We start from the raw sequence: 26,319 nt of genomic DNA, 5'->3' as shown, positions 1-26,319 counted from the left end.
ATAAAATGATGTAGAATGATGTTGATTGGAACTTATCTAAGAACGACTCTTTGTAGAATGACAATAACAACAATAAGAAAGATCTTGCACCAAAAATGTACATGCTTTACTTTCTCATCTTCTTATTAAAGTTTCATAATATTTTATTACATTATAATTAATTGTTTTAATAATTATTTAATGAACTTTAATAAAGGTTGGATACACTATGTTTTTAAACTATCATAATCTTTTAAAATACGAAAAAAATTTACTTCACCTTCCAAAAACACTTTACATTTTTCTATCTCCAATGTCAATTTGGTACGTCCTTATGTCATCCAAGTCCACTTTTGTTGTAGAGTCGAATGAGATGAAGATTCGAGTTAACATTTGGATTGCAAAGAAAGGCGCATGTTTCGTTCAATGTAGTATTTAATAAATTTATTTATCTATTTTTTTATATTATTATTATTGTAATCTAAAAGTAAGCATCGTAATTCCACAGTTTTAGTGAAGATAAATTGCTTATTTCCTTAAAATCAAACACGATCCTAAAAAATATAAATACGTTGAAGATCAAATCACTTTAAAACTCAAGAATTATCGCTTTTATATAACACAAACTTTACTAACAAGAATTAGCGTGAGGTGAATTACAAAAATAAGCATCGTGTTCAATAACGTGCCTCATGGACCCAAATTAGAAGCTCCCAACCAACATCCACGTTAATATTAAAATATTTATATTATATCACATTTCATTTAAATCAAATAAACTCTCCCGTAAATAAACTAATTTTTATCAATTAATTTATAAATTAAATATAAGTAACCTAAAGTTTTAATGTATGTCATATGCACGTTAAATTTTAACTAACAGTTTTAACGTGAATCTAATATTAATCTATAAACTTCTCTCACTTATAGTTTTAGTGTAACATGTATGCATTAAATTTCTCTCATTTTTAATATTAATTAAATTAATATTTAAACTCATTCAAATATTTTATTCTATCATAAATTAATTTTTGAATCATATCCAAAATTAAATTTATATAATAAAGTTTAAAATATGAACTTTATATTATATTATATCACAATACAATGTATTAATTGTTAAAGTAAATTTGAACATTTCAAATTAGTAATTACAATCAATTTATATTAACCTCATTATCTTTAATGAGCTAGAAATGTGACGTAATGAACTTACAGATAAAAAGCTACAACAATTTGAGATTATTTGGCTAAATTCATTAACCACAATAATCAATATTCGTTAGTTGTGTGTACACTCCACTAAATACTCACAACTTGTTTATGGTTCAACTAATAAACATAAACTTATCTGGTGCCATAGAGAGGATATGATCATTTTTTCAAGTATTAGAGACACAATTTAATGGAACACTCATATACTTACCCTAAAGTCGAGAATAAGTGAATTCCATCTTATGTGAATATTTTTCCAGCTATCCGTTCGATCTTGTTCTCAAAATGATAAGTTTATTGAGTCGATGATCTGGTCATTCTCACAAGTACAAATCAAAAGACAATCCCTCATGAACATATATTAAAGATTAAGACTAAGTAACTTAGGTCATCTTAATGAAATAAAAACATAACTAGTTAACAAAGTTACATATAGTGGTCACTATTCCGTGGTCTGGTTTTATGTAAATGCATTGTACAGGATACTCTCACTCGCATGTCACCTACATGAACACGTTGGATCATTGCATTTGTATCGAATACAAAGTGAGTTGTACTCATAGTGTTACCATGATAAGGTACACAACCATATCCTATACGATAGACCCTTTAAGTTGTATCTCGAACATTGATATTTGTATGTCACAATTTAAGACTCTTCAAACAGCTTATGATGATGTTAGTTAGTTTGATTTAGGTTACTAAAATAAAACTAATAATCAACAACACTTGATTGAATTTACAATAATAACACTTTATTAATAACAACCAACATATTACATTTACTATCTACGAGTTTTATGACATAAAATCCAATAAACTCTCACTTGGGCTAAAATTATAATACAATGGTAGTGTATACGAGGTACATAATAAAATAATTTTCAAACATTGAAAATGGTAAAATGTACAAATATATTACATATATATACAAATACAATAAACTAGAACATCCATATCCATTACACACGGTGAAAATTTTGAAATTTAGATTTGTTTTTTCAATTAGGTATGATAGGTTAAGGGAATTAAAGTCTATTTTACCATACAAAATGTTGGTTTTCAAGAAATCTCTTATTTCCATTAAATTATTTTTGATTGAGTTTTCACATGATTTTACCTCAAACTTAATTAATTTGAGTTCTCTAATATTCATCTTATTTTTTCTCAAGTTGTTGTGTTATGTTTTGTGTTATGATTTCTTCCATTACTATTATTGTGTCATGTTAGCAATTATTTTGCATTTTGTGGTCTTCCAAGTTTCATATATATAAAAAAAAAACCCACTTGTTTACAAATACACCAAAACAAAAAACTCCACATTGTTATTTTGCCAAATACTTTTAAGATTTGGTTATCTACGTTAATTTCTCTTTCATTTCTATATTCACTCTATTTTAATAAACAATTTACATTTATTTTATATATAAATATTTTATGCCATTTAATTTTGTAATTAATTTCAAATATTTGATATTATTGTAGTTATTTTTTATTATTTTAAATTTCTACTAATGCAACCGCATACATTTACACATGTATTTTATTTTACAATATAGATCTAAAGGTTAATGTTGATTCACTTTATATAAATGATGTTTCAAAATGATAAGTTACAAAGTCTTGTAAACTAACCATCAAAATATTCACCAATCTTCATCAAATTTGAGAGAAGTTTCTCTAAATTTTCGTAAGATTAAGAAATGGATATTTAAGTGTGTATTTTTTTTTCTTGGGTTAAAGTTAAAGCGTTTGAAATATATAAAAACGAAAAAAAAAGAAAAAAAGAAAGTAGAATTGCGAACTCCCACCTTTATTCATCTGGGAGCATTCCGCATTAGTTTCTACCCTTTCTGCAGTTCACGAAACAAAAAGACTTGGAATTTCGGATTGTTAAGAAAGGAAACGACGACCGGAGGATTCTGCCCTTCCGGTGGACTGATTTCCCTTTCTTTTTGTGTAGTTTCTGTTTGCGCCACCAATTTCAGTGCACGCAAATTTGAACACTGAGTAACAATGGCGGAAGCAGAGACAGGATCAGCTACCGGTAACAGTGGGGGAGTGCCGGAACCGTCGCTTAAAGACAAGGGCAATGAGTTTTTTAAAGCCGGGAACTATCTCAAAGCTGCTGCACTTTACACCCAAGCTATTAAACTAGACCCGTCAAATCACGCTCTTTATAGGTATATTCCTCTTTTCTTTTTGTGCTTGCTTGATACAGTTTGCATAATTAATCAGGATATTATTCTGATGTGGGGTTTTGTTTTGGCACTCTTCAGTTCATTCTGACTACTAGGATTGAATGTGAATGCAATGTTTCTTCTGATCTGAGGTTGTTATCTAAATTTAAAACTCAAATGTTGATCTCCAAGTATCTAATTGACAAGATTAGACTATTCAGTACAAATACCATAATGGGTTGTCCTAGTGCTCTATGAGGGCCAATGTAAAAGTAAAAGGTTTTAAGCAAGGGTACAAATCATGGTAGCCACATGCCTAAGATTTAAGGTTAGAGGTTAGGTGATTGCGTCATGGGAGAATAATTTAAGTGTATGCAAGTTTACTTGGACAGTCATGGATGTGAAATGAAGAGATTGGGAAAATAAAGAATTCAGATTGAACGGTGGATGCTGGCTTATGTTGCCAAACTACTGTCCATGAGTGTGCAACTCATAACCTGTGGGAATTATAGTGATCTTACAAAGAAAATTGAGGAAGGATTGAAGTTTCTTTCGCTCTCTCAATTGCACTGCCATTTCGGTCCCACTTTAACACATTCTACCATTGACCATTAGGCTGGCTCACTACCAAAATGAAAATTTTAACTTGCTTCCAACTAATTCAAAAAAATTTCTGGTGTTTACATTTGTTATTTACTCAATCTCGATCATTAGCGGGGAGTACAGAATGTTAGGAAAATTTTGTTTAGAACCTAAAACTTGATGTTGTGATGATCAGACAACGGATAGTTTTGAAATTATCATACTTCTACTATAACATGTGCTTGTAGGAATTATAAATTGTGCTGATGTACTTTTGGTTTCTCAGCAACCGTGCTGCTGCATTTCTTCATCTAGTTAAGCTTAACAAAGCACTTGCAGATGCTGAGATGACAATTAAATTGAGCCCACAGTGGGAAAAGGTAACAAATTCCTTTCCATGTATTGTTTGAGCCAGATCCTTTCTGGCTCCTGTTGTTGAACTTTGGGCTTTTGATGTGCCACAGGGATATTTCAGAAAGGGATGCATATTGGAAGCCATGGAAAAATATGATGATGTATGTCACATGCTTCCTTCCTGCTTCTTTTGTAGCAACGGTCCTCTTGATGACTATATATGATATTTGCTAATTACTGTGGGATTCTTCTAATAGTTCTAAGTTTCATGTGTAGGCTTTGTCTGCATTTCAAACAGCCTTGCAGTATAATCCACAAAGTGCAGAAGTCTCAAGAAAGATTAAAAGGGTTTCACAATTGGTGAAAGATAAAAAGAGGGCACAAGAAGTGGAGAAAAAGAGATCAAATATAGATATGACGAAACACTTGGATAAGCTGAAATCTGAACTGGTGAGCTGCACCCATGTAACTGATGCTCATTTTCAAAGTATATTCTGCAAATATCTGCTAGGTTATGAAGCTGTCAAATTTTCACATTTCCATGTTTTTAGGGGTGAATTTGCTGACAAATGAGGGATATTCCTTTTCTTTCAAGGATGGCCACTGGCCACTGAAACTAGCTGTTTTGTTTCCATCCTGAAGTTTTCATTAGAATCACTCTCTTTCTATTGCAGTCTGAAAAATATGGCTCAGAAGAATGCTGGAAAGACATATTTTCTTTTCTTGTTGAGACTATGGAGGCTGCTGTTAGATCCTGGCATGAAACGTCTAATGTGGATGCTAAAGTGTACTATCTTCTCGATAACGAAAAGACGGACACTGAAAAATATGCTCCAGTCGTAAACATTGATAAGGTGTTAGCTGTCTACTATTTGCTTGTTCATTCCATTAATAGTTGCACGTATTCCTTTTTGTTCTATTTATTGCTTTGATTAAATTAAGTTAATGAAAGAGTTCTCTTTTAAAGCCATTTGTCCTCAAAACTCTAATATTAATTCTAAATTGTCTATTTGGTTACTAGGAGAAATACTGTAACCATTCTATACCAACTACTCCTGTCGTTTGTGCTATGTAGGCATTTGAATCACCCCACACGCACAGTGACTGTTTTCAATTTTTGAGGAAATATGCTGAGGATTCAGTCTCCCGAGCAGCATGCTTAGTAACTCCCAAAAGCTTGATATCTTACCCACAGGTGAGGTTGAATGCCTTTGTTCCTAACTTTCTACATTTGCCATCATATGGTATATCCATAAAACTTTATTTTTCCGTTGTCATGTTAAACTATATTCTAATTAATCACTTAGTTTACTTGGTTAATTAGGCCACAGAATCAGCTTATATTTCACAAATAACAACTCTGCCACCATTTATTTTGTGTCATTGTGCGAGATTAATTAATTGAACAAATATACTTACTATTTTCATCGAGAAATCTTTGGTGTATTCTTTTCTGACATTTGAAACTCTTTTTCTCTTCCTGTTCTTTTTATGGTGTTATGCTGATAATCTATCGGCCTATGTTACCGTATCTTATCTATGATCTTGCATATCACTCCATTACTCCATGGTAGAGGCTATATTTCTAGTTCAAACCAGAAGACTCCCGAGTAACAGTGTTTACTGTTTAGTGATAGAATCCAAAATACTGAAAGATAAAAACTCTCCCCTCTTGAGCTCACTCAAGTCCAGACCAACTATACTCTTGTCCATTTTCACCCCCTCTCACTCCCTCTATTTAATCAACCTTTGATTGAAAAAAAAAAAATCTCAACAGTAAGTATTGTTTGCAGGTCTGGAAGGGTCAAGGTTCAAGAAAATGGAAGCATGGGCAGCATGATGGTTTCTTTGTGCAGCTCGAAACCCCTTCCTTAAGAAAGCTATGGTTTGTTCCTAGTTCTAGTGAACTGGGACGACCATTGTGCCGGTCTCTTTCTCTCTCTTTCTGTCTCTCTTTCTGTCTCCTGTTGCATTTTAGTGTTTTATCTGGCATATAATTGCAATTATTCTACGCAAAACTGCCATTAAGGAACAGAATCATCCAGCAAGCATGAAATTCACATCAAATGTAGATTTAGAATATCGCACACCCTAGCAGGCATCTACAAATAATTGAAATGTTAGAGATGAATTCTCAACCATTCTTTAGGTGTTTTTAGTTTCAAGTAATATCACATTCATTTTTACTTTCATAATAATTCTATCATTCATATTACAATTTTCCAAATGGAATGTAAAATTTTTCTCATCCTTAGACTATATATGAACGCTAAGTTTTGAACATTACTTTCAGGATTCGATTCAAATTTCTTTGACATTGTTGAACTCTCTTATGCATGAACTAAATATCAACGTTCTATTAAAGTTGAGATCTGTATCCTTTGGTCATCGATATCCATGTCTTACTTTTGTACTTTCTGACTTTGATCATTTTTAGGGATCCTGAGGTTCTGGATATTGCTGCCCATGAATTACTACCGCGCATATTTAAAGAAAAGCTGCTAAGCACTTAGATCCAATAGTAGCCAGAAATAGGTTTGAACTTTTCATACCATCGTAACTTTTTTTCTGAAGAGCACGCTATCGACAAAGCTCCGTACATCTTCCATTACTCCAAGTTTAGAAGGCCGTTTTCAAAATGTTTGCAAGTATTTCACATTCATAACATGGCTACACATACATATTGAATCTCTGGGTAGTTTGAAAATTGAGACATGATTTGGTTTTTTCAGACCATGGAGATTCTTTGTTGTACGATTTCTTTCTTGTTTTGTAGTGTTGCTGAGTGCTTTAGTCCTTTGAGCTTTTCTTAGATTTCATCAGGTTTTGTGTTAAACTTACATCTCAAGAAAGACATCTTTTTTTGGTCTTGTAGTTTGTAAAATGGAATGGATCTCTGTTTTTTGTTTGCTTTAGATAAATTGTCCTTGCCCATTTATTATACATGGTGTGATTATGTTTCTTTAGAGCATTGTTTGCAGTTTGTCAATGGCCGTTCTCTCTGAACTGCATCATCATCTCATTGATCAACAAAAGCATGAAGATCAAACTCTATGCTTCGGTTTGTAAATTTAATCAATCTTAAGAACCCTTAATACAAAACGACCTTCGTGGTTGGGTTGAAAATTATACTCTAAAAAAAACGACCTTCGTGGTTGGGTTGAAAATTATATTCTAAAAAGATGTAAAACTTTGATACGTAAAGACTTTATTCAAATATTTTAATATATTGAATTAAGATTAATAACTCAATCTGAAGTTATATAATGAAATATTGCTTTCCAATGTGTTAAAAATCGTTTTGAGCCTCTAGAAATCAATTTCGAGGAAGAGCTGGGATCTGCAAAGTCACTGTTTGTTTTTTTTCATGTCCTCAATCTTTCGAAATACTAAGTCATTTAAAATCAATAGTTGTGAGTTGTGGAATTATTCTAATTTGATTCTTCAGCAATTTAATGTATTTTCCTCAGTGAAAGACCAACTTCACAAGTAAATCCTCTATGCTAATGTTGAATAGTGGAAGACTTCTTTGAACTTTTTTGGATTAAGGATTTATTTGGTTAGTTGGTTTCGAGGCAATTGGTTGCATCTTCTTGAAAGTTTTTAGTTTAAATATTTAGTTCCTTATGAGAGGATTTTGCATCTTGCTTTGTAATTAGATTTTTTCGGATATGGTTTTGTTTAGCTTGATCTCTTCTAATTGGAATTTGTTTTGTAGCTTTTGTTGTAGAGGTAGATTGAATTTTCTATTTTCTCTTGCTCTTAGTCTAATACTCGTACTTTTAGCTTAAGACTTTTTTTATTAATAATAATTTAAAAGTTATTTTTAATTATTGGAAAATCAATTGTTGAAAATTCATTTAAACAATTGATGTTCCGAAAACAAATAAGATGTAAAATAAATATATGTATATATAATTACATCATACGTAAAAAAACATACCGAATTAATAATAATTTCTTATTGGATGAGATCATCTGAAGTGAACTTTATAAAGAATTTAATGGCTTTTTTAACTTTCATTTGTTTAATAAATTCTTATCCGTTATTGGACTTGAAGAAATATTATAAGCTTTGCTTTTGTATTTAATCTGTCTATGAAATTTCATATTTTATCTAACAGGTTCATTCCACTATTCAACATTTTAAAAATTTATAAATTTAATATCTTATTAGATGTCAAAACTTATTTTATGTCTAATAAGTTCATTCCACTTACTAAATATGAAAATGATCAAAATACCTTTACAACTTTTAGCACAATTGATTAGAAGACAATGTGTCTCAACAGACAACAATGCTATTCCTTTCAACATTGAAGGTAAAACTGTGGGATTTGGTTTGCAAGATTTTTGTTTGATTACAGGGTTAAATTGTGGTGAATACCCTATTGAGGATGTTTTGGATACAACAGAAGAAAATGAGTCGATGGTTAAACAATTGTTTTTTAGAAACAATACTTCTATTAGTAGACAAGAATTGAATACTTCTTTTAACTATCACTGTAAAACCTGTGGTGATGAACAAGAATTAGCAAAAATTAGCCAATCTTTACTTCCTATACAATGTTTTGATTCCTAGACAAAATCACAATATTTTGAATTTGAAACATGTAAAAATGTTGGATGATAAAGAGAAGTTTAGGAGTTATCCTTGGGCAAAGTTGTGCTATAGTTTGACAAAGCAATTCATTCAAAATGCTGTAAAATCCAAAAGGAAGTCGAAAAACTCAGAATTAGAATCTAAATCATGTGCCTTTCTACAAGGCTTCCCTATAGTTCTTGCTTATTGGACATATGAAATACTTCCTCAACTTGCTAACGAATATGTGACGAGAATAGGAAAAGGCTGCCCCAGAATATTAAATTGGGAATCCAGTGTACAAGTAGATTGGCAAGATCTTGAAGCCAACATGTTTCTGGAAAAAAATGTAAGCTTTTAATTTGTTTTCTTTTTGTCACCAATATCACTGATATTGATCTATCAGTGATAGATTCGTATCAGTGATAGATCCATATCAATGATAGATCCATATCAATGATAGACTGCTCTTTACAAATATATGTGCATAAGTTTTTTTTTTTTTTTTTAATACTGATTGAATATTTTTTCTAGCTATCTGTGGTCCCCATTGTTGCATCTAAAGAAGAAATGTCATCTGAGTACTTTCGATATTTTGTGGAGTTAGAAAACCATAGATTGGTTGAAGAAGCATATGTTGTAAATGATAAAAATATTGTAGAAAGAATATCTTCTTTACATGAAGATATTGAAGATTTAAAAAAACAGCACAAAGAAGATTTAGACCACCTGAAAAAAGGACAAGAGGAGATCGTTCATTTGTTACTTTCCCTAACAGAAGTTGTGAATAAAAAACTTCCACACAAATGTGAAAGTGAAAAACAATCTGAAGAGTCCTTGGAAAAGAATCATCCTCCATCAACGAGTCTAGAAATGATAGATGCTGATATTGATACTAACATTGATCAAGCAGTTGCTTATGCAACTTCTTGCGCAAAAGACAAAGAGGTAACACTATTAAAGCTTCTAGTTCTTTTACTTTTATTTTTTTCCAAGACTATTACTAGAGTATGTTTGTGAGTGAAAAGTCTATCAATGATAGATCTGTATCAGTGATAGACTGTTTTTTCTTTGATTGAATATTAACAGTTTCTGTAATTTTTTCATTGCAATACTAATATTAATTTCTACAAAAGACTGTAGATAACGACGAAATTGAGGAAGATGATGATAATCATTGTGAAAATAAGTCAAAAATGGTGCATGACATATCAAAGAAAGTGAAGGTATTATAATAATCACAATTGTTGTTTTATGATAGACTCAATGTGTCTATATATAAATTCTAATTCAATTATTTTTTTCAGGTTGTTCAAGAAAAGGCAAAAACGAAAACTATGCAAATAGTGAAGAACATTGAAAATGCTAGATCGAAGAGACAACCTAAACCGTCAAAGAAAGTGTTGGAGAATCTGAAAGATCAAAAGAAAGAAAAAGATCAAAAGAATCCAAAAGATAAGAAGAAAGAATCTCCAAAAGCAACAAGACAGACTCCTAGAATAAGGGATTTTGCCCCTAGTTTTGATTTGAAAATCTCTCAATTATGAGTATGGATATTGTAGCTAGTGCATTAATTTTGTGGTTTTTTGTGATAGTTCACATTGACATTGTAGTACATTAGGAATTATGGTTCTTTGTCAATGATAGACTCTACAATGCCTTTACATCTTCATATGTAGTTTGACCTTACTATATTAAATGATAGAAATGTTGGATTACAAGTTACTTTGTCTCTGTTTGCATCGGGATTAGTATTTGACATGAATCACAGGTTGAACTATTGGCGATAGACTACAAAAGAATGGTTTTTATCATAGGTTGAACTAGTTGGAGCATTTTATGGTTTCTATCACTGATAGAAACTATTGACGATAGACTACCCAATAATAGTTTTTATCACATGTTGAACTAATTGGTGCATTTTATGGTTTCTATCCGTGACAGAAACTATTGGTGATAGACTACAAAAGAATGGTTTTTATCACAGGTTGAACTAATTGGTGCATTTTATGGTTTCTATCACTGATAGAAACTATTGACAATAGACTAGACAATAATGGTTTTTATCACAGGTTCAACTAATTGGTGCATTTTATGGTCTCTAACACTTGTAGAAACTATTAGAGATCGATTTTTATATGTATTAGTACTTTACAAAAGGTAGATTATTATTGACTACTTAAAAAATAATAATGTTATCTATGCTCAAGCTAAAAGAGTATTATAAAAAACATAATGTCATGTCATTGTAAAAATTGTGGAAATTTGCAATTTCTACGATTGTGACCAGCACGACGACAATGACTGCATTTTGGTTGACTTTTCTTCTCACCAATTGATAATATTTTTTGTTTTCATGGTCGTCTAACTCGACGCTTGAAAACTGGAGGAAATATGTTCATGTCACCCCCAATAGATTTCCAATTAGAATGGTTCCCAACTGGACGAACTAATCCAGTATAAGCTAAAACCAAAGTGCTTGACAAAAAATAATTGGAAACAAAAGAGTAAGTATTCATATTGCGTCCACGAAGAACAGCAAGTGCATGAGCACATGGAATTTCATCAAGATTCCAAACGCGACAGGTACATGATTTGCAATTTAAATGTACCATAAATTGTTTTCTTCCATCAATCACTTGAAATTCAACATCATTAATAGCATTAACCTGAAAAGAAAAAAAGAACAAACTTAGTCAACACATATATGGTCTATCATTGATAGAATCTATCACTGATGCATAATAAGAATCTATCGATGATAAAGTCTATCATTGATAGGTTTTGTTATATTACTCACTAAGTAAATAAACATTAAAACACAAAAACTTACTGTGAAGCTTCTTGAGTTTTGATGTTGTATACGTAATTCTCCCTCAGCCCAACTAGTTAAAGTAGTTCTCATACAACATGCAACTTTTCTTTGATCATAAAACCAATTTTGAAGCATTTGCCTGATAGAATCGAGTAATGTTGCAACAGGAAAATCTCTAGATTCTTTTAGAACTGAATTTAAGCTTTCTGAAATGTTTGTAATCATCATTTGATATCTTTTCTTTGTACAATATACTCGAGCCCACTTTTCGAAACCAACCTTACTAAGATAGTCTCGTATATTAGGATACATAGACTCCATCCATTTCATATTAGTCTCAAAATCAACAACAGTATATGTTTTTCCACATCTAAAAAAGAGCTTATCAATTATAGGGTTCTTATACATCAACTTCAAACTTTTTAGAAGGTGTTGCAAACAAAAGCAATATTCAGCATTTGGACAAACGTTATGAACACTTTTCGGAATACTTAAATGTCGATCAGATATTACAACTAAACCTTCCCGATCCCCTAAACTTTTCTTTATATTCTCAAAAAACCATCTCCAGGATTCATCATTTTTGGAATCTACAATATTGAAGGCCAATGGAAAATTTTTATTATTACCATCAATTGTTGAAGCCGTCAAAAGAGTTCCACCATAACATGTTCTTTTACTATATATCTGTCACTGATGTAGTTTATCACTGATACTTTATAGTAATTAGAACATCACCAGAACTATGTAACTAATATGGTCTATCATTGAATAAGGACTATCACTGATACGTGTTATCATCGATAGAATCTAAAGTAAACCACCATATCGTCAGTTTGATGATATACTCATTCACTATCACTGATACGATCTATCACTGATAGATCCTATAGTAAACCACCATGTCATCTGCTCATTAACTATCAATGAGACGATATCTATAAGTGATAGATCTTATCAGTGATAGACTATATCATTAAAATCTTGATTGATGATATATATTGTAAGAATAAAAACATACCTGGGTTAATTTCTTTTAGTTTTGTAAAAAAGTTGGGAATCAATGCATAAGGTTCTTTTGCTTCACCATTCAAAGAATTCATGACAAGTTCCTTGGCCCTCCACGCTTTATAGTAGCTAACATTTACACCAAGTTAGTGCCCATGTGAATCATAATATCATTTGGAGTCGAACGGTCAAAAGAACTAAAGTCTTTTATCATACAATCACTAATCAATGATGAAGATGCTTGTCTATGAGTAGTTTGAATAACATTCATGGAGCAATCATGATTAGCAATATACTTTCTTAGTCGCCATAATTCCCCACCCTTGTAACGAGATGCACAGACATACCATGAACAATTATCTTGGGAGCACTTAAACTCAATAGATTTATAATTTGATCTCACAGTCCTGAACTCAAAATTGTTCTTTATAGCAATGTAGTAAAATGACTTTGATAGTAGTTCCTTGCTAGCAAACATATCATTTTCTTTCAAATTGGATGTAGAAGACAGCCTACTAACATGAATATCTGTAAGTATTTGAAATCATCATCAATTGAAGAAGAAGGTAGCAGAGAAGGCAAATTATTCGTCCCACTGTTAACAACACTAGATGACCATTCTAAATCCATAGAGACATGAGAAGCATGGACAACTAATGGATGTCTTGTAATTTGCCCTTTAACTAAACTTATAAACCAAGCAACACCTTTATCTTCATGAATTTCAACCACAATTTGAATATGAGTGATGCCATAATCCAATAAGATTGACAATTGTATTGAAGAAGGAGATGCATCCAATCGAACTTCCCTTAATATCAAGCTCACTAAATTTTCAAAACAGATTGTCTCATCAACCAATACACCAATAGTCTTGTAATTCAAGTATTTATTTGTATCATCTCACTGTCCACTATGAAACACTATTATTGGAAGCTTAATCATAATTCCAAATTACTGTAAAATAAAAGAAAACAATTATCATCCTACTATTACACTGAAGTATTGATAAAATCTTTAAAGAAAACAAAGATCAATGTAAAATCTTTAAAGAAAACAAATTTAATTACATACCAAATGATTTAACGAAAAATCGTTGTAAAATTGTTGGACATTGAGAGCTACTAATTGTTGGCGCACAATGAAGAAGGTGATCTTTAGGAGAAAATCACGAAGAAGATGGAGAAACAACAATGAAGATGGAGAAGGCAGAAAATACCGAAGAATATGGAGAAGAGAGAAAATCGTGGAGTAATGACGGTGAAGATGGAGAAGGAGAAAATCACGCCCATTTTAAACTGAGGGTAATTTGGGAATATTTTAAAGAATAATTAAAGATTTGCTATATAGGCAAATTGTTAAAAAGTCTGTCATATACTTAATATTTTATGACAAATAGGTTACCCATTACAATTTCGGTTGTTAGTAAGGGTTTCTTTATTTTAATTAGCAATGGTACAAGTTTCCTTCATCAAAGGAAATTATAATAAAACAACTATGATTATTGCTATTTACTAAAAATATTACCAATTGCTTTGAATGACGAACTTTATTTTGTTTTCTCCTTAGACCGGTTCAATTTTGAAAACAAATGGGCTTCAACATTCCATACTTAGCTAACCCCTCTGTGATATCTCATCAAATTGTTGAATTATCATCTATCAAATTTGTTTTTTTTCTTTTTCTTGAAGCGTTTTAATATTTTTTTATATGAATGGAAAAAAACGGATGCAAAAAGATGATGATGTCCGGATCCACAAGGTGTTGAAACTAATTTTATAAGCAAATTTTCAAAATACCAACTAGAAAGTCTTTGCAAGTCTTTTAGATGAAATTGACAAGCACAACATTTTAGACTTAAAAAAATAAAAGTTGTAATTTTCCACAACTGTTCTTACAAATATTTTTTCATTTCTTTGTCATTGGATTCTAAACTTGCAATAATAGAGTGATTACTGGTAATGGCAGACTCCCCATTTCTTTAAACATTAATCTAAACATGAAGTAATTTGAACTACAAAATGTGAAGGACATAACTCATATTGCTTAAGTTTCTTTACAATAACATGAATAAGTTATCGAGGATCATAGAAAGTGTTTCCTAACATTTCCTTATACTATTTAGCTGCTGTAGAACTTCTTTATTGGGACCTGTTTCCATAGCCCTGCAGTCATAGAAAACAAAACGGTTAAGAATCAATAATAAAAAATAGACAAAAATAACTTAAAGCAAAATAGAGTTGACACGTAAATTTACGTGATTCACTAACCGTGTATTTCTACGAGCAAATTGGAAGAACAATTTATAATTAGAGAGATTGATTCAGATTAAATCAATGGTGCATCTAGAGTTAGAGGGTTTTGTATAACACATCTAAATATAACACATGTCAGATCCCGTACTTCGTCAATTGAAGCGTCATATAATAGATTCAAGGCATTCCAATAAAAACAATCCAAACAAAACAACCCATTGGGAGTTGATCATCATAATGAGCATTCAATAGTTTGGATTTCAAGGAAGTTGGATACTTACTTCACATGTAACAAGAGATCTGTAGTTGGTATTTGTGAGCACTGTACTTGTGGAGCCACATTCACTGTTATTGAGAGAACTTGTGGACTTGTCAAGCCTCATCAACAATGGATACTGCAAGTCTTGAGCAGCACAACCCACGAGAGAAGCCGATCGCTGTATTTGCACGGCCTTGGGGATGCTTTTTCCTTCAGTTGAGGCCTTCCTTCTGCTTGGCTGCCTCTCAAATGATTCAGGTCTTGTCTTTGGTGCACTTTGTGACCGAGCTTTCGCTCTTGAAGATTTGGTATTGGCCATGTAACTTGGGAACATTGGATATTCAAAGGACATAGATTGCATACATTCTGGCGTGGAGAAACCAATAGGACCACTTTCTGAGAGGTCAGGTTTAGACTTGGCCAAATAATCTTGAGGACTGCTTTGTACAGTGCAGATGGAATAGTCCTCGAAATGGCCGCTGCAACCTCGTGCGTCGATGTCGGTTTTAGCTGATGGTACTTGTGAGACATGATTTGTGGCAAAGACATGTTCATAGCTTGTCCTGTTCTTAGAGCCTCGTTTGTATTCTACACGATCCATCTCCACAATCTTGACATTTTCCTCAGCAGCCTACAATCACAACATTGGAATTTGATCTATTGATGTTCCTACTTTACTGATGTTTTAAGCAACTTCTTAGTTAAGCTTCAAATGTAAATATCTAAAATAGGGAAAGATTAGGCAGAATAAAAAGATATTTACATGATTGGCATAACCAAAGTGATCATTAACTGATTCAGCGAGGAATGGTTGTCGTTGATACGAAAGATTATTTGTCGCTTCAATCATCTTGATCCGTTGTGCACGTGCTCGAGCCTGGGCTGTGATCAACGCTTGCATACACCGGAGTGTAGCTTTGGCCTGTTTTCTAACAAGATGACCCCTAGCCAGTGCTTGCAACTTCACTAAACCTCTCAACGCCCTGAGTGCTTTTCTTGCCTACAGCATGATCATCACCAAAGAGATTGGTAAAATGGTAACACAATTTTCATATCTAAAACAATAAAAGAAGGAGAGTTTACCAAATAAGACCGGAATGTTGATTGAATCTTGATGGCTGCAGCCTCCTCAAATGCAGTAGCTTTCACATAGGCCACTTCAGTTAGCCGGATTGCTGCAGCTGCTGCCTGTGCAGCAGCCATAGCAGCATCAGCAGCAGCAGCTTTTGCCACTACCATGGCCACTGCTTGCTTTTTCTCTTCATAATCCACATCCATTGCAGCTTTTGCTGTTGCCATGGCTAAGCTTTGCTTCTTATGCTCCTCAGATTCTACATCCATTGCAGCAACAGGCATTGTTGTGCTCACCATCTCAAGAGGAAATGGGAATGAGTCTCTTGGCAACACTGCCACGGCGGCTGCAGCTGAAGATCTTCTGAAACTCCATCGTTTTTTCTCTTTAGGATTGTGTCGGATCGATATCGGGGTGGCTGGATACTCAGAAAAATTCTGATTACTTGGGCATTTTTCCTTTTCTTTGTCCTTCTTCCCTGTCAGAAAATTCCTCAGCCATTTGCTTGTCTTACCCATTTCCTCCCTCAAGTAATCTCAAGCATTATAGAAGCAAATACCATTTATAGTCCTCTCTTGAAATGAAGAACAGCTCCTTAATAAGAAGAAAAACTCTGTTTTCCCCCATAACTCTGCCAAACAACCTTATATTATATTATCATTTCATTGTCTCTTTAGCTTCCTTCAACTTCTGTTTTTTACAGTGGGATGACATGGGTTGGTGTATGTTTGAGGGGAAAGAAAGAGAGAAGCAAAGCTTCATGGATGAAAATTGCACAAGAAGGGTTCTCTGAGTATATAAATGAACCTAATAAAACTTTTTCAAATTGTACTTATTAACATCAATTGGAGAGTTGATGCATGAATTTGTGTTGTGGGTTGTACAATTTGACCACATGGAAAAAAGGGGTAAAACTAAAAGCAAGAAGCATAAGTTAAAGAATGTGAAAAATCGAACATTAAGCATGTGAGAGTTGTCTTTTTCGGATCCAATTTGAGAGATTGGGATTCACAAAATCAATATTTTCCGTTCTTATTCCAACCATTTATATCTCGAGAAAATCCCCATGAAAACACAATTTCATCAACTTAATCAAATCTCTTGAATTTTCTAGGTAATGAAAATGGAGGTGCAGATTAGATGAAAGAGGGTTGTGGAGTAAGAGGGTGTGTATAGATTGGGGGTAAAAATCATAAAGTGAGACCCCTGCAAAGATGACAAAAAAGAAAAAGATACGAATAGAAGCAAAACCTTGAGACTTGGTTATTGGAGGAAGATGTAGAGAAATGAAAAAAGAAAAAAGAGGGAGAAATGTGTGGGGGTCCATTTTGGGTATAGCAATGGGAGTACATGCACGTGCAGTTCAGGGTTTGTTGTATGCCATAGATCCCTAAACAAAGCAAAGGACATTAAAATACAAAGACCTCTGAAGAAGCAAGCTTGAAAGAGAGGGAGAGGGAGAGGGAGTCAAAGTGTTTGGTAGAAAATGGAACAATGTGATGTGGCAGAAAATGGTACCCATGGCCATCATACATTAAAGTACTTTATTTAATTTCTTTTTTTTAATAATTTATAATTTATAAGTTTAAGATTTGATTTATTTTTATTCTGTCACTCACATGGGTTGTTCAATTGTTGAAGTGTTTTTATTCTTGGAAACACTGTTTTAGATTTTGTCTCCATTTCCCCTTACCCATTTCTCTCTATCATATTCTTATCTTATTCTTCACTTCTTTCCAATCTAAACCCTAAATTCAACTCCACCACTCAAATTCCATCCTCTCTTCTCTTCTTCTTTCTCCATTTCATTCACTTTGTACTTCTTTATTCACTTTTCCTCTTCCATATCACATTTCTCATTGGTTCTTCACCTTAATCTCTAGTTTTTAGGACCTTTACTTCTTTTTTTATTTACCCCATCTCATATTAGTTCATGCAAATAGTTTGTTTGTTTGCATTTTTATCATTATGTTGAACATGTGATTCAAAGTTTCAGCTTAGGGAGGCTTTAGAAACATATACACATATTTTAAGTTAAGTTTTAAATAATTTCAAATATATTATCAAAAAGTAAAGAACATATATATATATATAGGATATACAAAGTAAAAAAAATTTCAAATAAAATCGAAAGCACATCTACATAGTACTTAGACCTAAGACAATATGTAGTTAATATCAAAAAAATGGCAGGAGATAAGAGAGCGAGGTTTGTTGTCTTATAAATATTGAGAATGAATTTTTTGCTTGATTAATCCTTAGCTTGATACAATATTTGTGTTTATACACATGCATTTCACATGAGGTTAAATATGGTAATTAAAGATATGATGAAATCAAATATATATACATTTAAGGCATGATTGAAGGCCCATGAGTGATGGAGGAGATTATGATGCAAATCTAAGGAGATTATTGAACAAGTTTGGTGATTGAGAATGATGTTGGAATATTCTCTTAATAAGAATAAGAGAAAAAGTTGAAAAAGCTTCACCTACCGAAAGAGGAGGAGGGAATAGGTTGAATCCCATTCTAGGTTTCGTGGCCAATCCGACTTGAAGTAGGTTCATTCCGATAGTTAGATCTAAAAAATAAACCTTAAAAGACATCTTAAATAGAATAGTAAACAAGAGCCATTAGCATCAATTGTTACCTCAAAATTTGGTCACTTCAACTCCATTAACAATCACATTTGAATATTTTTTCGAACTACACTCACTAATTATCTCAAGTTTTAGATGGAGTTAATCTATTGACACAAATAGTTCTTGGAAGAAAATTGAGTTATATTTGGACTCAATAAAATTAACAAAGTGAACTAATAATTTTAGAACGTTTGTAAATAGATCACAAAAGTTTTGAGAACGACAGTCAAATTTCTAACTTAAGAATTGGAGGAGTGAGAATGATGTTGAAGGTTGGTTCTATCATACGTGTTAGAAAACAAATTTATGATTGTTGGCATTTGAAAACATTGGATGGAATTGTATCTGATTTGAACATAAAGGAGGATTAAAAAAAATGAGGCTATTGGTAGTTGAAATGGAGCATTGAGTTCATGTTCATGGGGTCCATAATGCAAAGATTATATTTGCATGTGAAAGAAAGATTTGTTGGTTGAAGAATGTTAAATTGTTCATATATATCCTTAATTTGATTCCTTTTCTCCATTTTGTCTCAATTCTTATTTCTTTCCTCTCTCTCTCTCATGATCGCAGGGGTTGGGATTATTTTATTCTTACCTTTCAACATTCTCTAAAGTTCATTCAATTGGGTCTTTTCTTTTAAATTAAATATAATAAATAACATCACATCATATATATATATATATTTATGACGTTATTAATATTCAATTCACGTGTCTCTAACCTCTACATTTTAATAATATTTTCTAATTACAAAAAAATGATACCACATTTCTTTTAGTCTAAACTTATATATATATACACACATACATTGTCCTTGAAGTTTGTATTTTGTTTCCAAAGTAAATACTTTCAACTTTTTCAACGTTTTAAAAATATTTTTATTGTTAGTCTTTGGATGAATAAGTTTTGAAAATTGCAAAACTATCGTTACTTTTTAGATGAAAATTAGTAGTATTTTCATAAATTAATTTTAAAATATGAATTAAAAAAATAAACAATAATACAAAATGAATTAGGGATATTTTTAAAAATAAAAAAAACAAATCAAAATATTTACAACCCTAAAATTTTAGATTTTATCAATGATAAAAATTGATAGACTTCTATCACTTTCTATCAATATTATTAATAGAAACATATTAGTGTTTATTAATATTTATTACTAATAGATTATGAAAATTTTCTATATGTTGTAGATATTTTATCAATTTTGCTATTTTTGACAATTTTTCAATAAATTAATAATCTTCAAATTGAAAAATACATAGGCAGTGACACCATTTTGTATTTTGAAATATTCTCATCAATAAATTGTTTTTCCTTTACTCCGTGGACGTAGTTAACACAGTATTAGTGAACCAAGTATATGTTTTGATCTTTGTACATTTTTGTATTGTTTAATTGTTGGTTTTGTAATACTTTTTTTGCATTCAATTTGTCAATCTAAAAATAGTCAAGTAAAGGATCTCGATTCAATCCACAGTGTATAACATTTAGGTAAAAATGAAAGGTTGGATTATTTTAGAAATGGAGTTTTATTAGTAGCATATGAAAAAAGAAAAGAAGAAATGAAAGTTTGGAAAAGATGAATGTTGAGATGTAAAAGGGAAGAGAAGAGTTGTCGGCTACTTCTTTTGGCAATTAGCAAACACATATTTACAATGTACCAATGCTTAAGGATCATGTCGGCTTTGTAAAATGGTAAATTCTTTTAATGAATTTTGTAAATTATTCATATCAATTCATACATATATGATATATATATATATAAACCCAATAACCATATACCTTATTCCTTAAGTTAACATAAATATCACTTTTTTTGGATTTTTACCAAATACATTAAAACCAAGTGTGTGTGTGATATGACATATCCCAATTTGTCAATTTCAAACATAAAATCATGCTAAATTAATCAACCACATCTTAACTTTAGAACTGAAAAACAAAACTTGTGAACTAATCATTCAAGTTTACACCCTACCACATTTTACACCCTACCACATTTAGGCTTTCTTTTTGTTTCTCATACTTTATCCTCAATTTTTAATTTAACATTTAACTTCCCTTTGTATAAGTATTTTATATATTAGATAATATTATAAATATATATATATAGAAACAATGTGTCCAATTCAATTTATATCACAGTTTTGGTATGAAATTCAAAAGAATTTGTACCTCTGCAACAATTTGAAATTATTTATGAAATTTGAAGAATATTTGACATTTAAGTCGAAGGTTCAAATCTTTAGTACACCTCGTTTGAACAAAAAAAAAAAGAGCTATTGAAAAAGTAAAATCACTAAGATTCAAATAGAGAAAAGACGTGGAAAAAGAAACTATTTCACTAACTTATGATTTAAAATTAAAACTAAAGTTCTTACCTCCACTAATATGTATATCCTGAACAATGTTTAAAATATCAACGTTGGTACGGAAGTCTTAATTTTATAAATCTTTTGATGAGAAAATTGATAAAATGTAGATTTTTGGAAAATTATAAAACAAAAAGTTTAAACAAGTAAATAAACATTTTATTAGAGAGGTTTATTATTATTATTATTATTATTTTTGATTCTTTTTATGCTGGGTTAATTTTTCTTTAATACAATGATGAATATGAATTCACATATCTCAAAATATCAATAGAAACATCAAACATGCCAATTAATTTAATCCTATAATCTTGAGAGAAGTAGAGGCTTCCCAGAAGAATGACAAAGCTAAATCGATCGATCGAGAGGCCCATTTAGTAAAAACCCAAACTTTTCTCCATCTTCTTCTTCTTTTTCAGAGTTTCATCAAACCCATATTGGGAATTCAATCAGACCGTTGGGATGGGATAACTTAATGATAACAAATGTTTTGTTGACTTCATTACAAAGTAGAGTTTTTTCTTTTTCTTTTTCAAAATGGTTTTCATTACATAAGTGTAGTGTCGTTCTAATTACTTTGTGAGTTTGAGTTTTGAGCTTAAAGTCATTGACATCTCATAGAACTTAATTAGAAATAGATATTTCTGGATAAAGATTAAGTGGGAACGGTCCATTTCTATGGAAAAATCGGTAAAGGTAGTTCATTTATGAAACATCATGGACTTCCATTCTTGGGGTTCACCAAAGAATTTAATGAACGTTGAACTTTACTCTCTTAAAAGTCTAATCAAGATTAAGATTAGAGTAAACCCACAGCGTTTTGTGGCTTAAATCTGATGAAGAAAAGCAAAAGCTCTCAACTTCCAACTACTTTCGCCGTCCTCTGAAACCCCCCAATTGCGTAGGGTTTTGTCTATATCACGAAGATTTTTCAAACATCCACATGGCCATTTCTCTGTTTTGTGATCGTTGGAGAGTTATGGCTTCCATTGTGCTTGCTCTTCCTCTGCTACTCGTCTTTCAATCTGCTAAGGCTGATGATTTAAATGACCTATTGTCTCCTCTTCTCTCCCCCATTTTTGGTTGGTTTTTAACCTTTTTTTTTTTTTTGGATTTTGTGGCTTTTACTGAAATGGGTTGGTTGTGTTTTTTCTTTTTTGAATTTTGTCTTGATTTGAGTTGATAATGGCAGAAAATGTTTGCAAAGAAGTGAACTGTGGGAAGGGAACTTGTAAAACTTCTGGAAATGGGAGCTTCTCGTTTGAATGTGATTGTGATTCTGGATGGAAACAAACTCTTTTTGATGATGATGATACTGATGATGATAGTAATCACTTCAAATTTCTCCCCTGCATCATACCCAAATGTAAGATTTCTTATTTTCCTTCATACTATGAAGCTTTAGCGTGAAAAGATAGCTGTGTTTTTTAGTTACAGTTGTTATTACTTATTACATCAGCTTGCTGCTGATCTTTGCTGTTTAATTCTGCCAAGTAGGACTTGTTTTTGTTTTAAGATTGTATTTACCAAATGATTATTGCACAGATGGTTGTAAGCAGATTTAGATTTTGTATCCATACTTTACATTTGAATTCTAATATTAAACTTCTCAATTCAATGTTGGTATAACGGGACGGTTGAATAAGTTTTTTTTGTTAAGTGCAACACCAACACATCTGTTCATTGTAACTAAAATTTTGAAATGAACCAGTTTCAACAAAGCTCAAGCATATGTTACACTATGAGTACAACCAATGCTTAAAGATAAGGTTGTAGCTAAGAGGAAAGATGTCTTCGAAAGTCGAAAGCTTGATAAAAACATGGAAAATTGTGGAGGTGATACACCATGGAAAACAAGTTAAGAACTTGTTGAATTTAACTTAGATGAGGTATAATGAATCAGCAATAGAGATGATTAAATTGGATATTTATATCTTCAAAGTGTTTAATTTGAGGGTTCTAAGGGTCTTGATTTTGTATTATGTTTATAGATCTGATGGGATTAAGAGTTTAAACATTTCACTGCTTTGAATGATGCTGATGGGTGTTGGATTTTTACTGTTGATATCAGGTAACTTGACTCACTCGTGCTCTTCGGCACCTCCACCGGGTGTGCAGACCAAACCAAGAACTAACGAAACGATACTTGATCGTAATGACCAATTCTATTGCCTATATATGCTGTTCTATTTTTGGTGAATGTGAAATTTTATTTACTTGGCTTTCAACGTCTTTCTTGTTGGCTGATAGCTTGTAGTTGGGTCGACTGTGGAGGCGGTTTGTGCAACAAGACGTCACCGTTGACATACAAATGTAATTGTTTGGAGGGTTACTATAATCTTCTCAACATCACTGCCTTTCCATGCTACAAAGATTGTAAGCTCACATCATCAGTTTTTAGGATTTTAATGTTGCAGATTGCTTATTCTGATTTGGGTTTGGTATTCTATTTGAAGGCTCTATAGGAATGGATTGCAAGGAACTGGGAATTCCAGTAACAAACTCACCTGCTTCTACAACTTCTACTTCAACTACAAATAACAACAATGGTTAGTCAGTTCAACGACCAACCCTTTACTGGTTAAAACTTCTATTTTCTCTGTCGATTTAACCACGTAAAAAACCGAACTAAAAACTGATAGGCACAAGAACAAAACCACAATGAATTACAAGAAAAACATAGACTAAGTAATTTGAGGAATTTGACCTGTCCCTTTCTTAAGATCACTCAAGAGCTAAACCATCTGAATCAATTATCTATCTTCTTCACCCCGATAAACCATATACAACATGCACAACAAACTACCTAACTAATTACTAGCTTTTCCATCCGAACGAATACGAGCTTTGCCAATGTGTGATACTTTAGGAATTAACTAGTTGTTATCATCTGTTTCTTTCTTACTGATGGAAAATATGGTGCTGTACATTCTTACAAACTATCTTGATCTACAGCTGCTAGCGGATTATTTCTCAAACAAGGCTCCCTCTCAACGATTAGCTCGGTGGTAATGTACGTCGCTACACTGCTTCTTCTGATCATATAGACCGACATGTGTGATGCCGGTGTGGTTGATTATGTGTATGGCCTCTATTTATGGCTTTGGCTATAGAATAAGTTTCCCATTTGAGTTGTTGTGCGATTATGGGCATTGTATATATGTTAAATTCTCACAGACATGCTTACACAGGACATAGAAGGCATATTTTTTTTGGTATTTAGTTAATCCCTTCGGAATGATGATATATAGAAAGAACTCGTAGGATCATGTCTTAGTTTCTTAAAATTAAATTTATAAACATTACTCTCTTATATGATGAATTCCGAACTATCACTTAAAAGATATCAAAATGATCAATTATGACTCCCAAACCAATTAAATAAAAGAAATCAAAATTTAGACAACTTTAGAAGATTAAGTAATTATACAAATATGGAGTTTATACACCTATAACCTAAATAAATATGTTTAATTAACACGACTGTCTTAACTTTATTATTCTTTTGCCTGAATAGTTATCATTTTACACAAAAATCTAATTCTACCTTTTCAAATTTTCTTACCATTCTCTCTCAATATTAATAACAACCACAGTCCACAACCGAAGCAAGGTGAGGAAAACTTTCCAAATTAGATTTTTCTAAAAAACCTACAAGTGAGATTATTTTTCTTCTTTAGAAATGAAAACAGAAATCAACAAAGAAAAAACTACGAGGATACTATATGTATTTGATTTTTCTAAAACGTAAATTGTTGCATATTTGATAAGTGAATAAACATGATAATTTGTCCAATTTATAGTCTTGTATGATGAATGACATATGCTATATATATTTATATTTTCTAGTATATTTGTAAACACACCCAAAAAAAAAAAAAAGATATATGTGAAGTATACTTACATTTTAGAGTATATTTCAGTACCTTTGATATATTTTTGAGATCTTAAAATAGAGTTGATCGACTTTTAGGTAGAAATATAGAAGAAATTAAACAAATGAAGGAAGAGATATACTAAACCAAAATTAATAGTAAAAAGAAAACAAAGTCAAAATTAGAAAATTATATTAATAGAGAAAGAATTAAATATTTAAAAATTAAAAAAATTAATCGACAACAGATAGTGCAATTAACGATATTTAAAAAATAAAATCGTTATATAATTTAATAAGTTATAAATCTGAAAATGATACATTTTTTAATAAATATGGAAGAGAATATGAAATGATTAAAAATGTTAATTAGAAAGGTAGTGAAGAAATGGTATTAAATTTTAGAACATATATGAAAAAGTTGGTTAATTCCACAAATAGACCTAATCATTCGTCATATGACCTGAGTGTAGTTGAGATGCAAAGAAGCCCAATAAACCATTGACAACTTCGATTTAAAAGATGAGGCCCAATGATGATCCTCTCAGCTATGACTATACTAATCTACGTTAATATCTACAGTTACAACCCCATCAAATCACATTTTTCTCATTCAAAATCAGCAAATAACAAATCACCAAAACTCACATCCAAAAATCAACTTGAGAAACCAAAAATCCAAAACTTTTCGAGAAATAGTAAAAACCTACAACATATTGGACTCCTTAAGGTCTAAATATTCTTAACTACATCTTTGACCTATCAAAACTTATTGAGCAAATGTTAATTAAATTCACCACCTAACCTATTTAGTGTATGTAATGTATATATATGTGAAGAGAAAGCTGGGGTGGAAGGCAGAAGAGAAGATTGATTAGAAATGAAGAAAGGGGATGACAAAGTGTTAGCAATCAAATCCAGCATCGAAACCGAAGCAATAACCCATTATCTCAATCAAAACTCATATTGTCCCATCTCATTATTATATACATATATTATCTTTCTTCATCATTATAGTTTATGAGATCACCTTACCCTCTTTCTGTACGGCGCCACCCCCACTCGCCGCCGTCCGCCGCCTCGACACTCCGTCGTGCTCCTTCCATTTTCTCTATTTC

General features: G+C 31.8%; 3 protein-coding genes across 4 annotated transcripts; 2 read left to right on the top strand and 1 right to left on the bottom strand.

Moving 5' to 3' along the window:
- Positions 1–2,976: 2,976 nt before the first annotated feature.
- Positions 2,977–7,253, top strand: LOC101202929 (stress-induced-phosphoprotein 1). Its single transcript, XM_004145340.3, has 8 exons — positions 2,977–3,377; positions 4,243–4,336; positions 4,421–4,471; positions 4,587–4,760; positions 4,985–5,164; positions 5,386–5,505; positions 6,104–6,237; positions 6,748–7,253. Exons 1-8 carry the CDS (start codon positions 3,211–3,213, stop codon positions 6,821–6,823), a joined length of 996 nt encoding a protein of 331 aa, XP_004145388.1. The 5' UTR covers positions 2,977–3,210; the 3' UTR covers positions 6,824–7,253.
- A 7,319-nt stretch (positions 7,254–14,572) lies between these two features.
- On the bottom strand, positions 14,573–17,289 carry LOC101212161 (protein IQ-DOMAIN 14). 2 transcript variants are annotated; one of them, XM_031881572.1, is made up of 4 exons: positions 16,313–17,289; positions 16,023–16,229; positions 15,252–15,860; positions 14,573–14,880 (listed from the first exon to the last, which is right to left on the bottom strand). In XM_031881572.1, the coding sequence occupies exons 1-4, from the start codon at positions 16,817–16,819 to the stop codon at positions 14,857–14,859; spliced, it is 1,347 nt and encodes a 448-aa protein (XP_031737432.1). In that variant the 5' UTR covers positions 16,820–17,289; the 3' UTR covers positions 14,573–14,856. The 2 variants fall into 2 exon arrangements, with proteins under 2 accessions (XP_031737432.1, XP_011649173.1); XM_011650871.2 differs by having other exon boundaries at positions 15,993–16,229; positions 16,313–17,179.
- Positions 17,290–22,014: 4,725 nt separating this feature from the next.
- On the top strand, positions 22,015–24,645 carry LOC101203161 (neurogenic locus notch homolog protein 1). Its single transcript, XM_004145341.3, has 6 exons — positions 22,015–22,409; positions 22,520–22,693; positions 23,399–23,479; positions 23,578–23,703; positions 23,784–23,876; positions 24,283–24,645. The coding sequence occupies exons 1-6, from the start codon at positions 22,271–22,273 to the stop codon at positions 24,372–24,374; spliced, it is 705 nt and encodes a 234-aa protein (XP_004145389.1). The 5' UTR covers positions 22,015–22,270; the 3' UTR covers positions 24,375–24,645.
- The last annotated feature ends 1,674 nt before the right edge of the window (positions 24,646–26,319 follow it).

The sequence above is a fragment of the Cucumis sativus genome, chromosome 2, assembly GCF_000004075.3.
Source record: "Cucumis sativus cultivar 9930 chromosome 2, Cucumber_9930_V3, whole genome shotgun sequence".
In the NCBI taxonomy this organism is placed as follows: Eukaryota; Viridiplantae; Streptophyta; class Magnoliopsida; order Cucurbitales; family Cucurbitaceae; genus Cucumis; species Cucumis sativus.
This window is presented reverse-complemented; position numbering and strand designations above follow the sequence as displayed.